The sequence below is a fragment of the Semicossyphus pulcher genome, unplaced genomic scaffold (genome assembly GCF_022749685.1).
Source record: "Semicossyphus pulcher isolate SPU_LCO1_2020_fin unplaced genomic scaffold, fSemPul1.0.p SCAF_12, whole genome shotgun sequence".
NCBI lineage: Eukaryota > Metazoa > Chordata > Actinopteri > Labriformes > Labridae > Semicossyphus > Semicossyphus pulcher.
Window position 1 is genome coordinate 12,329,495 of NW_027211626.1, and position 14,657 is coordinate 12,344,151.

Below are 14,657 nucleotides of genomic sequence, written 5' to 3' on the forward strand. Positions count from 1 at the left end.
TAGTTCCGTCATATTACTTATTATTTAGACCCTGTGCTTTTCCTTCTATGGCATGTAAATTATATTCTAAAAGAGGCCCACATAGGAGAGCTCCTTGGAAAGTTCACCTGGTCCAGGTAATAGAGGACTCGAGCTATATCCAAAATCCTGTCAACAGTCTTTTGGACATCAGCGATGGCCCCGAGCTGGCGTGGGTGTTCTGCGCAAAGGTTCTCCTGCCTCGAGCTGTTTAACATCTGTAACAAGAAAAAAGAATGTCACAGCTACTTCCTTTTGTTGCTCGTGTTTCAACCGATCAATTAAGGATATTTTTAGAAAGGCGACGGGAAAGGTCGCAGTCCAGGGAAATAAGGTTTATGGTGGTGCGAAAAAAGAAATTAGCAGCTCACAGAAAGCACTTTTAACTCAACAAAACACATTACAGAGAGAATGAGTAGGCTGATAACATTATCAAACAGTCGAGTTGTCACCATGAATAGAGTTTTCCCTATTGCCTTTCATTTCAGTGCTTGAAACAACAACAAAGATGAACTGCTGACTGTTCCTCTGAAAACAAAAACAACTCATTTAGGATGGAGAAAGGGCAAAGCAAAAAATAATCTATGTTTAAAAAATGTCTTTATGCAAATGACGAAGCAGAAATTAGGATTTTTTTTTCCATCACTGACTTATGAATACACATTTTGATCACTGACTCATAAATAAACAAATGCAGCATGCAGACAATATTGTGAGTATGTCAGACTGTTGTGTCTGCTGAACAATGAATCACTGATTTTACAGACTAATAGAGCATTCTTCGGTTCATTGACTGCATATTCGTCTGCATACTGAAGAAGTGTGTAGAGTGTCTGCAGCTTGTAGAAAAGATAGTACAAAACTATTTAGACCTACAGTATAAATGCTTTTTCTTGTCAAATGCAGACATATAGAAGAATTCCACTAACCTTGTCAGTCAACATCGTTAAGTATTTTCTTGAGTTAAGTACTGAAAGAAACTGCAGGAAAAGCAGCAACAGGCTCACCTGACTATGAAGATGTATGAGGCAATTGAAAACCCGCTCTCGAATCTCATCTTCTGTGTTCTTCTGTGGAGGGCAAATAATGGCAAACATTAAATATATATACCACAGAGATATCTTACCTCTATCTCACCTTTACTTAGATAACACCACAGAGCAGATAATCACAGATATACACTCATCACACTCTGCCTTTGTCATCATAAAGGAACGACAATAACGCTGGTATTGCCCACATTTCCAGCTGACCTGAGTGAAGCCCTTCTTTGCCAACACAATAAGACTCGGGTTGCTATGAAAACAAACCCTGAGTCCCACAGGGAGCAGCCTCTTCATGGAAGCCACTATGAGGGAGGTGTGCGTGGAATAACGATCCCCCTTCCTCTTTATCCTCCTTTTCTCATGGTCCACCTGAAAAAACAAACATCTTTGAGATTTCAGTGACTGCGCCAACTGTTTTGTGATTACAATAGAGCTACGATGAATTCGGTTTGTCACGATGCCAACATTTTAAACATCGATACGATACTAGTAAAATTAAAATGATAATCGATACCTCTTTCAATACCGCGGCAACAAAAATAAAGTCCTACGAACAAAAAAATGGGTAATCGTGTTTTTAATTTTTTCTGCTACAGAAAAAGTCACTGAACACAAAACCAGCTCATTTGACTGTTAACAGCAATGAAAGGCATAATGAGCAGGATTTTCCCCTAAAATGATGTATCATTATTCGAAATTGTTTAGACCCATAGTAAATTATAGCCTACCCTCTCAAAAATCACAAACATAGTGTTTAGTTGTGTCTGTATCTACCCTTTATTTGTATGTTCTCATTTCTTCTTCAATTCTGCTGTTTTTGGGTGTCAATAATTACGCAGTGAGTGAGTGAGTAAGTCTCTCTCTCCCCCCTCTCCCCCCTCTCCCCCTGCGTTGTCTGTCTACTGTCCTGTTCGACGCTACCAGTACCATTGAATGGAAAAATAACAGATTGGTATCAAAAAGTATCGAAGTGTCAAAAGTTTTGATAACCTTACAGTGCTTTAATTGTTTTTCTTTCAAAACACGGACTGGAGTGGCGCCAAACAGACTTTACTAAACGAGAGCATTCTTGTTTGTCGTTGCTGACAGCTGCAGGTGACGGTGTTTGTTGTGTTGAGCGCAACTGCAACTGTCACTCGACCATGTCTCTCCCTCTCTCTCTCTCTGTTAGGTTTTTGTTCAAAGCTTCGGTACCATTGAATGGAAAAATAACAGATTGTATCATTTTGAAACACATGGTATCAAAAAGTATCGAAGTATCAAAAATTTCAAAGCACGAACTGGAGTGGTATTCGCAATCTCACTGTATTTAATACAATGACAATAAAGCTTTCTATTCTATTAAAATGGACCTGTAATGTAAAGAGATATAGCTTTTCCACATTAGTACCAGCCTTCTTTCACAAGATAAAATGTAGAAATATGTCTGACCTTGGACATTTTGTCTTTGTTGACCAAGAAAGCCAAGTTGTTGATCTCATTTTGGACCACATAATTCTGCTCCTCCCATTTGAAATTCTGTGGTAGAAAACATAGATGAAGAAAAATCATGTTAATGTTTTATGGGGTACAATAATCATTTGGATAGAATCAACATCAAAAGTATAAATAAAAAAGACAGTTATGTGTCACCCTCACATGAGATTTGGCCCAGAATATGAAGACCTCTGCCACCATGCTGAACAGCTGCTCGGCATCGGAGTTTGACTCGTTCAGCCAGCTGGCACTGAGACAAGACAGACCAAAACACATCACATTAAAATTGCAGTATTTACTCCTGTAATGCTTAACATATGCCGGAAATAACAAACACAAACCAGTAACTGTGCGACTGAAGAAGAACGACAGTGGCTGGATGAAAGCTAGTGGTAGGCTAAGGTTAATAGGATATGACTCCTGAAGCTTTTGGCCTCTCACTCCTCCACATCTATACTCATTGGGAGCATGGCTTACCGATTAGAATCCACAAATGGGATGAGGAGAGGATAGAAGGCATAGAGGTCTCGCACCAACATGGCGAACTTCTCCTGTATCTGCAGCTCTGCTTCAGAGGCATCGCACCCCTCTGCTTTCATCTGCTCCTCCTCCAGCAGCACACACTCGGCCCTCTTCCTCAGCTTCTCCATCAGTGGCAGGAAGTGGCTCTTCAACAGCTCAGTGCGAGCTTTGCATGTGATTGGCTGAGAAAAAACTGAAATACGTGGCAGCTGTTGAGAGAATGAAAGGAATAACTGATGTGTAATAAAAACATCAGTACCGGGCATGACCATAATACCTGCCAGCTGTTTCATCCAGTCACCCTGGCTAGCACCCAAATGGTTGTGGATAATAAGGAGTATGAGTCCAAGTAGGTCACTAGCATGCTGAGGAGTGACAGCGGTGCAGATTAGGCTGTCTGGTTTCCCCTCAGGGCCCCAGCACCACCAAAGGGACATGTAGCTGCACAGCATGGGCAAGGTGACCTCGGTGACATGGATGTAGGGAGCCTGGCGAGCTCCAGCACCAGCGCCTGCCAACTCCTCCACCTCCCCAAGGGCCTGATCAAGAGAAGGCAGGAGGGGACACATGTCCTCCACCTGATCGGGCAGCCCCAGGTCTAAAAGACATAGATATGGAAAATGAAGCTGAGAAGAGTGAAAGGTTAAGATGTGAGTGTCAGAGTTAAAGGCCAAAGATTAAACTGACGAAAATGGATAAATCTCAGTGTGCATGGAATGGTTTTTTATTACCTTCTCTCTCAGTAGCACTCGTAGTGTTGTAAATGGAGTAGGGGTTGTTTTGATTAAAGGAAGGCTCCAGGAAGCATACAGGGAAAGTCCCAGTCAGGGCTGCAAGACAAGCGCCTGCCGCTGGCCTCTGCCTGCATGGAGATGTGTTATGACGTACATGGGACTAACTGTCAAAGCCTTATCAAACTCTTTAAGTATGTAAATCTAAAGAGATAAGATTTAATAAAAGTATAGACATTAAATAAAGACATTTTTATCATCACAAACTCTGAAATCACTCTGCAATAAAGGCAGTACCCTTCCATGTAGATGCTGCTACTGGTGCCAAGAGAGTAGAGGCTGTTGAGGATCCTGTAACAGGATACCTGGATGCTCCCCACTGGAAAGACAAGTCAAAAAAGGTGAGATCCTTATGAGGTCTCCAGGACATCGAGTAGGGCAGTTCATGGCATACAATCACAGAGACATGGACTAGCTGGCCAGCCGCTTACTGAGGTAATAAATGATTCCTAGGAGGTCAGGATATTAGTGAGGGTGACAATATGCTCCTGTTGCTCTGTGGCCGTGACTGAGACGCTTAATGAGAGCTGATTTCAAAGATGAGGAAGGTAGGAAGTGTAGGGGAGGGTGTCCCTTAGTGATTTCAGAGGTGTGGATACCAGCTGTTCATCCAGCTCCAGAGCGTACAGAGGGAAATGAACCAGACTGCTGAAAACATGTGGTGGCAGTTTAGAATTACTATTGTAGGTTATACAGAATGTCATGTGAACTTGCTTTATTTATAACTGTGTTAACTGGGTTGCATTTTGGAGTCTTAAGCCAGAGATATATTTGCTGTTAACTACTAGTTTGCGTGCGCATGATGGCTCTCTCTGTGTCTGCTTCGAGCGTCAGTGTTGCACGTACTCAAAAATAAACAATACTGGAAACGCAAGATGCAGTATGCACATGACCAGTAGGGGTAGTGTAGACGCAGAGGAGATGTGAGAGAGTCAACACAGCAGCAGGGACAACAATGGCAGAAAGTTTTGAAGACAAGCTGATAAACCAAGTATCCACATCTGTACGATGTGTCAGTGCCAGACAAGACAGATACGTTTTATCTTAGAAGTTGATGTGGAAAACTGCAAAACTAAATGGTAACAAGTGCGGGACCGTAACATCCGTGCATGGAGGAAAATGTTGTCACTGTTCGTGCCGCGATCAGAGAATTGACATAATCGTAACCTCCTGCTTTGCTGCCTGGACTTGGAACAATCTGCGGAGCAAACTACACCTTGAAAATCTAGTCCCCTTGGAACAATTTAAAGCCATGTTTACAGTCCATGTTTCTGAAAAATGTAACTGCTTCATTTGAGCCGGTCTAAGTCCTTTCCTTGTGTATTTGATGATTGTATTTCTTGTTTGTTATTGTTTTATCTTTATTGGAACTGTAACTAGGATGCTGTCTTGGCTAGGTCTCCCTCGGAAAAGAGATTTTATCTCAAGGGACTTCCTGGTTAAATAAAGGTTAAATGAATAAATAAATCTCCGGCCTTACATGAGTCATAAAAAAATATTTAAATGGCTTTCATCAAGGTAGCTCTTACCCAGGAGGTCCACGCCGTAGTTTTGGATGCCAAAATGTTGGAAGAGGGAAGTGAGGGTCGGGACAAGAACGGAGGTTGTGTAGCTGAGAACCTTGGCCACTCCTCTAGCCTGCTGGCTCCTACTCTGAGGCAAACAGACCAAGGTCACGGAGAGGTTTTCCACTGTCATCTCCAGATCAGCAGCAGCTGCCTCGAAGAATGAATGCAGGGACGCTTGGATGGACTCTGGGGCTGAATTCATCAACGTCCTAGGGTTAAAGGCAGGACGAAAATGTCACATTTCTCAGTGAATGTGAATCCTTTTAGCGAGCTATTATAAAACAAGTTAAGTGAAATAAATCAGCTTCTAATTTAACCACCAGACAAATCCAAATGAAATCAATCTCTGCAGAGACAAGACTCTACTTTTAGCGTCATGCTTCAGAGGCATTGTCCCCTGGGAGTAAAAGTGATATCAACCACAATTAGATAGCATCAGTGTATCTGTGCCTCAATTACACCAGTCGCCTCATCCTCAGATATGGCTGTGTGACACTGATGTGACCGCAGGCAGAGCAAAAAACATTGATTGGGGCAGAGTGTGACTGCGGTGCCATCTAGCTACCTAGCATCCAGAGCTTGAGCCAGAACATGGAGGCAGCTTGCAACTTGTGAAGCTTCGTTTCCTGGGAAAAGACAAAAAAAAAAGACAAAAAAATACGCTACTAGAGATCGTGCATATACACATGAGGAATTGTTATGAACACATGAAAAATGTTAGAAAGACAGAATAGTGAACAAAAAGCAAACCGAGGAAGCCAAAACCAAGAGAACACGTGGAGCGTATTAGTTTCTGAGGAAGCACACCATTCTTACCGAACAGTGATATCCTGTGTCTCACTAGAGCTGCAAGCTTACAAAAGAGGCTGGATGTGAGGAGAAAAGACAAGTGAAGTAATGAGGAGAGGAGAGAGGAAAACTAATAACAGGACATGAAAATCGGGAGAATAGCAGCACGGAACAATGAGGCAAGAACACAATGTGCGAGAGCATTTGAAACATTTTCAAATACTGCTGCTGTAATCAACATAATGAATGTTTGGTTTGGGCTGACACATACCTTGCAATCATCTCTTTTTCTCTTTTTGAGGCATGGCTTCTATTACCACTTGAGCAGAAAGAAGTAGAAAGGAAATATAGACGCTGGCTCTTCACATATTGCTCCAACAGAGGAAGGATCACCTGTCCAATGGAGTAAAAGGTAATGAAAATAAAAGTCAACATGTATTACACATATACACCGATCAGCCATAACATTATGACCACAGACATGTGAAGTGAATAACATTGATAAACTCGTTACAATAGCACCTGTCAGGAGGTGGGATATGTTAGGTAGCGAGTGAAAATTTTGTTCACAAAGCTAATGTGTTGAAAGCTGGAAAAATGGGCAAGCGAAAGGATGTGAGCGACTTTGACAAGGGCGAAACTGTGACGACTACACAACCAGGTCACAGCATCTCCAAAACTGCAGATCATGTGGGGTGTTTCCCGTCTACCAAAAGTTGTCCAAGGAAGGCACTACGGGAAGAAGGCAAGCCGGTGGAGGCAGTGTGATGCTTTAGGCAATGTTCTGCTGGGAAACCTTGGGTCCTGCCCTTCATGTGGATGTTACTACCGACACGTACCACCTACCTAAACATTGTTGCAGACCAAGTACACCCCTTCATGGAAACAATATTCCCTAATGGCCTCTTTCAGCAGGATAACATGCCCTACTACACTGCAAAAATGGTTCAGGTATAGTTTGAGGAACACAGCAACGATTTCAAGGTGTCGACTTGGCTGACAAATTCCCTAGATCTCAATCCAGTCGAGCATCTGTTGGATGTGCTGGAACAAACAAGATCCATGGAGGCCCCACCTCACAAATGACAGGACTTAAAGGATCTGCTGCTAACATCTTGGTGCCGGATACCTCAGCACACCTTCAGAGGTCTGGTGGAGTCCATGCCTCGACAGGTCAGGGCTGTTTTGGCGGCACAAGGGGGACCTACACAATATAAGGCAGGTGGTCATAATGTTATCGCTGATTGGTACTCTAACACTTCCCCTGATCAGCTTTAAAGTTTGATAAAAATAAATAAATAGTATTCTGTTTCAAAACATTATATATTCTGTGCCATACTCGCTGAGAGAATTATAATTTAACACATTTTTCATGGCTGCTTCATTGCGTACATAAATAACTTTATATTTCTTGTATTTCATTTCTTTCTTAAACATGTTCTTTCAGCCCTTAAGGCGATTTAAAAGCCTTGAGGTCATAAGCTGAATTTTCTTCTTGGTTTGCGGCAGTGCCTGTCTGATTAACTTGAGTTCTGTTGATGGACCCAACAGTGACCTGCAGTGCAAAGAGGTTAAATGTTTCGCACTCCATTAGCTCGTCTTATGAAGCACTGGCAAGTCACTGACAGACAAGTGGACAGACAGACAGACCTACAAACAGAGACATGGCGGTTGTGTGAGTGTGAGGTCTACAGAGGGGTGAGGGATGTAGAGATCTGAGGCATGACTGTTCACAGTCGTGGCTGACTGGGTCTGACTCAGGGGGTCCCATCAATGAGGAATAAGCCCCTTTCACTCGCTGGCTCCTTGGAGGCAGAACTGTGTGGGAAGCTTTAATCAATGTCCTGATGGCAATCGACACGCCCACGTGAATTTCCAAAATGGTTAAATAAATTACGCTGCCACACAGGGTTTTACTTAGAGGGGTTGCCCACGGCAACCATCTAACAAAACTGATTAGAATACGTAAATGAAAAAAGGCTAAGGAGAGGAAAGCAAATAGCATTGGAAAAATTAAAATGGAAGGGAGCTCCATCAATGTTAGAGATTTCATATCAAGGAGTGGATTCCCACTGTGTTGTGATATGTATTGATCAGAGGCAGACCTTGGAAAAAAATGCACTGGGGGCTCTCTCGCCTTTAGACATCTGTCCTCTGGCTTGCATCACCTCTGGAAAGAAAAGAAAAAACAATAAAACACTGAATCCCATGCAACCACAGACTAAAACTAACATCATAGAATTTACAAAATAGAAAAAGATAAATAATAGAAGTGCTTTTATGTAAGACAGGTTCACATACCAAGGCCTGGTCTGAACTATTTTGCGATGGTGTAAATCCAAACTATCTTGACACAGAATCGCTTAATGTAGACTCAAGAGAGCTGCTCGTTATTCATAAAATAAAGCGTTGAGGCCATTTACAAGGCTGAGTGAAAAATCTTACAGCATCAGGGTTATAGTGTGCCCATTCATTTGGGATGCATAATGTAAAGGTAATTTCACGTCTTTTATTATTATTTGGCCTTTCCAATCATTAACACCATAACGTTACCCAGCTCCAACATGTGCTCCTGGGCGTCCTCAGTGTTAGACAGCAGCCGCTGAAGAAGAGTGTAGCCAAAGCAGTTGGATACAGCTGGAAAGTCCGACTCCACCGTCTTTCGATCCCTGTATTGGGAGTGAAATCGAACAGGCATAAAAAACACTACTCTTTGAAAAGAGAGGAAGCTGTAGCCTTAAATACTGTATAAACTGGACCGTGTGTTTTATGCACTGAATTTCATTGTAAGAGTTTTAAGAAAAGAAGCAGTGAAATTATTATTCACTGGTTGTGCTCTATTTCAGGTTGTGACATGTATTTAAAGCTGAAGGGGAAAAAAAGAGAAAAGAGGGGTATGTAATTTTATGATTGCGCTGACATGAAAATGGAACTCATTTGCTACCCAACTCGTACACACTGTATCAAATTGCCCTTTTGCAATCATAGGCTCATTTTATGCTCACCTCCACACCGTGTAGCCATTAAGCTGAAGAAACTTAAGGACATCCTGGGCTCTTTCTCTAAACTTGGTTTTCTCTGTAGCAGTTAGGGTATCATAGGGTACAAGCATCGAACGGCCACCCCCTCCTGAGGACAGAGATAGGTCAATACATTGCAACTGTGTTAGTTATTCTGTGCACAGTGACAGAATTGGACTTCTGACAGTTGTTGACACGATGGTATTGTACCTTTACTTAGTTCTAATTTCTTCCTCTTAGCCCAGGCATTGTGGTAGTTTTCAGCCAACTGTTCAGCCATCGCCTACGGGTATGAAAACAAAAGAAAGTAGTAAAATATATTTTTAACTTTCTGGCAAAGTTTGCCAGACTTGTTTTTACACATTTTATGACCGCAGGTAGATGTGAGGGGTTAAACAACGGCCAATCACATCAGCTCCTCTCACTCACTTTGAAAGCTGCAGGTAGTGTTCTTAAGAATCAAGAGGAGAGTGCAGGTCCTCTTCTCCAAGAAGAAAAACACTTTTCTGAAGGACAACGTGTCAAAGGAAAATATGTCCTGCACCCAGTTTTAGCAAAGCAGCAACAACAGAGGGTGTTTTTTGGGAGGTTTTTTTTACACAGACTAATGGTCTGTGGAGTTCAGCTCAAGTTCATGCTACTATTTTACCATTCAATGTGAGAGGGAATTATAAAATAAGGCATAACAGTCTGATAGAAGGAACTGTACAGATTGCTTGTCTGGTACAGGCTTCAAAGATAGCTGTCCCTCCAATAATCAGCACTCTATTATCGGGCAGACACATAAAATAGTCCACCAGCACATTGTATACGCAGAGTACCAGCTCTTACCATCTGTTAGATGATTCAGGTCTGTTAGATGAGCAGGCCGAACCGCTATAACCATCATCACCATATCATATTCTCAATACGAACAGGTAATGTGTGATGTTGGCCATGGGGTCAATATGCTCCTGCTGTCACAGGGTGCATATATATATGTGTGTCCATGTGTTACATGGAAGCTATGTGCTGTTGAAATGATGATGTTTGCCTTTTACTATGCAGCATGTGTGATGTTCTGTGGAACTGCAGCACACACTGAGGCATTCAAGTGCATCTCATATTATTAAATACAGCAGATGAGGTGGGGCAACCTCAAGGCAACTTTTAATTGTTAAAACAATTATGTAAGTCGACCCTTCGCTAAGTCCCATCCCCCTTGGTTACTGTTACTACGCCTGTCAAGCTTTCGCACTGTGTGTAAATATTATGGCGTTTTCAGCTACAACAGTGAGAGATGTCCCAAGGGAAATAATAGCAAATTTCTGGGAAAATAGTTCCCAAATATCAAAGAGAAGTAGACAGAAAGTAACACAATACGGATTTGAACAGAATATAATGTGTCAGCGGAGTGTTGAGAATAAAGAGGACATAAAAATTGAGGCAAAAGCTCAGCGATCCCAATGCAAGTGTCAGACACCCCACGTCATGTTAGTGACAATCATATACAGGAACAACAATGTTCTTGCACAGCGGGGTGAGTCAAACTGTTGTTTTATTTTAAGCTAATGCTTTGTTATGACGTCCTATCGCTTTCATTATCTACAACGTTTTAGCCCATTGCTAGCAAAACTAAATGATCCCACTTTTTCATTTTTCAAACTGCGGGCATGATCCAGACACTGGATCTCCTAAAGGCACAGCAGGAAAGCCCAACAACAATGGCACAAACCAAGGGGTGGTAAATGAAGGCTGTGTCGATATCAGCGGTGGTGGTAATGAAGGCCAGACAGGATCGCAGTCGGAGATCAGTTGACTGTCTTCCACAACTTTTTATCCATGTGGATATCTGGATATCTATTCAGGATATGTGCTGTCGGACTTGCAGACTCTATATGAACACGTCTCAGCATTTTTCCTTCTTGTGAAAGCTTAACAGGCCTCCCGCGCCTAGTTACGGTTGCTAACGTAGGATTGCACAGTGGCCGTTCAAGGGAGGGGCTTAATGAAGGGCCAATTATATGTTGACAGCTCTACAGACAGGTGCAAGTTCTAAAGTAGAACCAAAGTTTACCTCATTTAATGGTGTATTGAACAGACAAAAAAAATGCAACTGCTTACACACTGGTCCCATGATAAGGTGATGCTCGTCATGTCCAAAGGTTTGGGGCTGAACGTTGATGCTCCTTCAAATGACAGCTTAGACGGACAACAAAACAAGACAGAATGTTTTTTAACTCCAGTAGCGGAGAAGTTCAGTTTTGAATTAGATACGTTTTATTAAGTGCTGAGAGGCAAAGTCAACACATACCTGTCCAGACTGAGAGACTCTGCGCGAACAGGTATGTGTACCAAATGCATCTCCTTCTTTAGTCCTCTCTATTGTCCATCCAAAGGCCAGCATGCTCTTTACTGTCTCCTTAATGGCCCAGCGGTATCCCTCCTTCTCCTAAAAAAGTCAGAAAAATAGAGAAATTGAATTTATTCGCTCATCACAGAACAGCCGAGGAGAAAAAACATGCCTCAACTGTTTTGACTTCAAAAACCTGTAAAGAAGCGCTGCCCGATCCATACACTGAGGACCACGGAACAAGGAATTTTAATCTTTTATATTACATACACCACATTTATTATGCAAGGGGCTCTGGGATTTGTCAGTTCACTGCTTTCTTTTGGGCGTACATTCAAACACACACAATAAAATCTCCTTCTCAGTCTACCTTCTCAGCCAGAGCCCTGTATGGCTTGAGGAGAGGGTGAACCTTCGTGTTCTCACAGAGCTGCTCCCCATGAACCCAGCCATTGGCGAACTGACGGAGAAAACACGGAGAAAAAAATCACACGTTAGAAAATATGCAGACATCAACAACTCAACCAGTCAGATGTGGTTTTTATTGGTTTCCTCCTGAAGCTCAAATCTACTCTGTGAACTTTAATAGGCCTTTTAGATGTGAGGAATAATCACTGTGATATTACCTTGTCCAGTGACCACTTCTCGTGAGTGTGCTCTGCATACTTATTGACTACAAACTCCAGTTTCTCTGGCAGCGACATGCTAGTGAAGGGAGAAAAGTTACACATCATTTAGCTCTATGGCACATAAACACGAGGAAAAATATCATGGCCTTGAAATAAATGTTAATATGTACACATCTCTAATTAGTATTACAGATAACACTTTTCTAAAACTGTGATTATCTGCCCATTATTCATAAATATCCCTGGTCTGTGACTGACTTTGAGGTATCAACAGGCTGTGGGTCAAAGTGTCCGTCTGTGTCCATGGAGGCTTTTCTCTCAGTATGAGACGTGCAGCTTGAGTCCATATGGTCGGGAGGCAGGGCCTTTGCCACGGCAGCCAGACATTGGACACAAAGTCGAAACAACTGAGGCTCATAGGGCTGTAGAGTTAGAGAAAAGGGAAAGGGGGGTAGCAGAAAATTGTTGGAGTTAGGGAAGAAAAAACAGAGACAGCTTGGATGAAATGATAGAGTCTGGGAAAACAAGACAAATAATAAGAGCACGAAATACAGCGAGAACAATGTTTGTATTTATTGATTTCAAAGATCAATTTGTCTCTTTCCTCAAACAGTCCAGTAACAACAGCTGTGAAATAAGCATATAAAAAAGGTCACTGTCAGTGTGTTTTCTCAGACATTGTTGGTAGAATTTGGACATAATGCATCACCACCAGTATTATGTTTATATGATGATCGTGTGCATGACACAAAAACAAAAGACAAAGTGCCCAACCACCTCGGATTTACAAGACACAGCGCACAAATGAGAATATGTGACAAATCATGGCAATACATTTTAGATAGAGTTTATTATACGCACTGCCAGACCTGGTTACACTCAAAACCTCCATTTATAAGAAGCTGGTTTACTAAATCTGGGAAAGCTGACATCCAATTGCAGAACTGGCAATGCAACTCCACAATTTGATAATATTTACAAGGATGAGGGACAATATGTGAGTTTTCCTACTGCGTGCATGGCTCTGAATTTCACAAACAGAGAAGCATGCAGGAAGGAAACCAGCTTATTTTATTGACATTCGGTTAGCCATTGGATTTAATTATTTTGTACACAAGCACAATTTACTGTTGCGAAAATACTCTCTGAATTAAATCTTTCCAAAACACAAAAGCTGCCATGTAAAAAACTTTTTTTTAACTGGTTAAGAAATCCTTTGTTGAATGAAATCTTATAATTCTTAACTTCATTCAAAGAATCTGTCTTTTACATACTATTTAAAGTTGACATATTGTAGCTATGCAATCAATTTTCTATTATTCTAATGTGTTCTTAAATCACGTTGATAACGCTCGTTTCATTTAAAAAATTGTATACATATTTTAATTCCATTATTTTTTGGAGCCTCTCCTTCTCCTTCTCCGTCAGACCTTAGCCACGACTGCCTGACAGTATTTGGAGTTACCGCGTAGCCCCTCCCCCACGTGGGGGAGCTGACACACTGCCCCGTCACTCCAAAGTTCTGGAAAACATGGCTGCCCTAGGATCGGTTATTCGGCCTTATATGTACGAGCCAAAATCGCCGGGAGGTATCGGAACAGTAAGTTGAAATGTTACCATTCAGGACTTGACTACAAGCTAGTGCAAGAAGGCAGCCTGAGGTGAACGACGGTGAATGATGATTGGTCGATTTCAACTAAAGCAAGGTTCTACGTAGAAATCTGCAGCTGTTCTGAACGGCCCATTTCAAAGGCGTCCTTTATAAAAATGTAATTCTCGAAAAAAAACAGAATTAAGCAGTTTTCACTTATTCGCTGTGAACAATAAACACCCAAAATATGAGAACATCCATTTATAAGATATGGCCCCTTTAAGAAATTGAGATATTGCAGGAAGCAAACAATAACCTGCTTAACATCTGTAAGTGTATGTTAAAGCTCCTGTGAGGAACTTTCGGTTTGTGTTGATTTTGGCGCCCCCTGTGGACAAAGCCGTACCACTTATCTCTTTGCTGATTTTGTCCTGTACATGCTTAAGTGGTGGATTTTAACAAAAAATGTCATCTTGCTTTCTTTAACAGTCATATGTATCACTCACTTTAAATTTTGGTTCTGGAAAATGTAGATAAAGGCAGTGTGCAGTAAATTGCTTTGTCTGACACCTACCCCCCCGCCAGCAGTTTCAGGCATTAAAAATAACTATACAGAAATAATCTATCTTGTCATTGATGGTCTGGTTTGCTTTTGCAGGTCATGTAGAGTAATCAGAATTATTTTCAGCTTGTTTCATAACCAGCGAAAAACTCCTCACAGGAGCTTTAAATCAGTGTAGGATACCAATGGTAACAAACTAATGGTGCATATATTGTATCCTACAACACAAGTTCACCTGGTATGACATTTTGTTCCTTCGTTTTTCTACACTATTTTAAACTACTACTACTACTACTACTACTACTATTTATTA

At 41.6% G+C, this 14,657-nt stretch overlaps 1 protein-coding gene across 1 annotated transcript in view; it reads right to left on the reverse strand.

Annotated features, from left to right (window-relative positions):
- ryr2b (ryanodine receptor 2b (cardiac)) overlaps window positions 1–14,657 on the reverse strand; it is a 75,557-nt gene that overhangs the window by 27,694 nt on the left and 33,206 nt on the right. The window contains exons 53-74 of the mRNA XM_069659052.1: window positions 12,450–12,613; window positions 12,189–12,267; window positions 11,933–12,022; window positions 11,524–11,661; window positions 11,334–11,411; window positions 9,441–9,513; window positions 9,216–9,339; window positions 8,764–8,879; window positions 8,316–8,380; window positions 6,482–6,603; window positions 6,238–6,287; window positions 5,987–6,047; window positions 5,383–5,630; window positions 4,091–4,172; window positions 3,794–3,924; window positions 3,340–3,660; window positions 3,018–3,255; window positions 2,703–2,790; window positions 2,496–2,582; window positions 1,272–1,433; window positions 1,026–1,088; window positions 108–236 (exon numbers count right to left, since the gene is read on the reverse strand). Of these exons, the coding sequence (XP_069515153.1) occupies window positions 108–236; window positions 1,026–1,088; window positions 1,272–1,433; window positions 2,496–2,582; window positions 2,703–2,790; window positions 3,018–3,255; window positions 3,340–3,660; window positions 3,794–3,924; window positions 4,091–4,172; window positions 5,383–5,630; window positions 5,987–6,047; window positions 6,238–6,287; window positions 6,482–6,603; window positions 8,316–8,380; window positions 8,764–8,879; window positions 9,216–9,339; window positions 9,441–9,513; window positions 11,334–11,411; window positions 11,524–11,661; window positions 11,933–12,022; window positions 12,189–12,267; window positions 12,450–12,613 (2,709 nt within the window). The remainder of the gene's footprint in view (window positions 1–107; window positions 237–1,025; window positions 1,089–1,271; window positions 1,434–2,495; window positions 2,583–2,702; window positions 2,791–3,017; window positions 3,256–3,339; window positions 3,661–3,793; window positions 3,925–4,090; window positions 4,173–5,382; window positions 5,631–5,986; window positions 6,048–6,237; window positions 6,288–6,481; window positions 6,604–8,315; window positions 8,381–8,763; window positions 8,880–9,215; window positions 9,340–9,440; window positions 9,514–11,333; window positions 11,412–11,523; window positions 11,662–11,932; window positions 12,023–12,188; window positions 12,268–12,449; window positions 12,614–14,657) is intronic.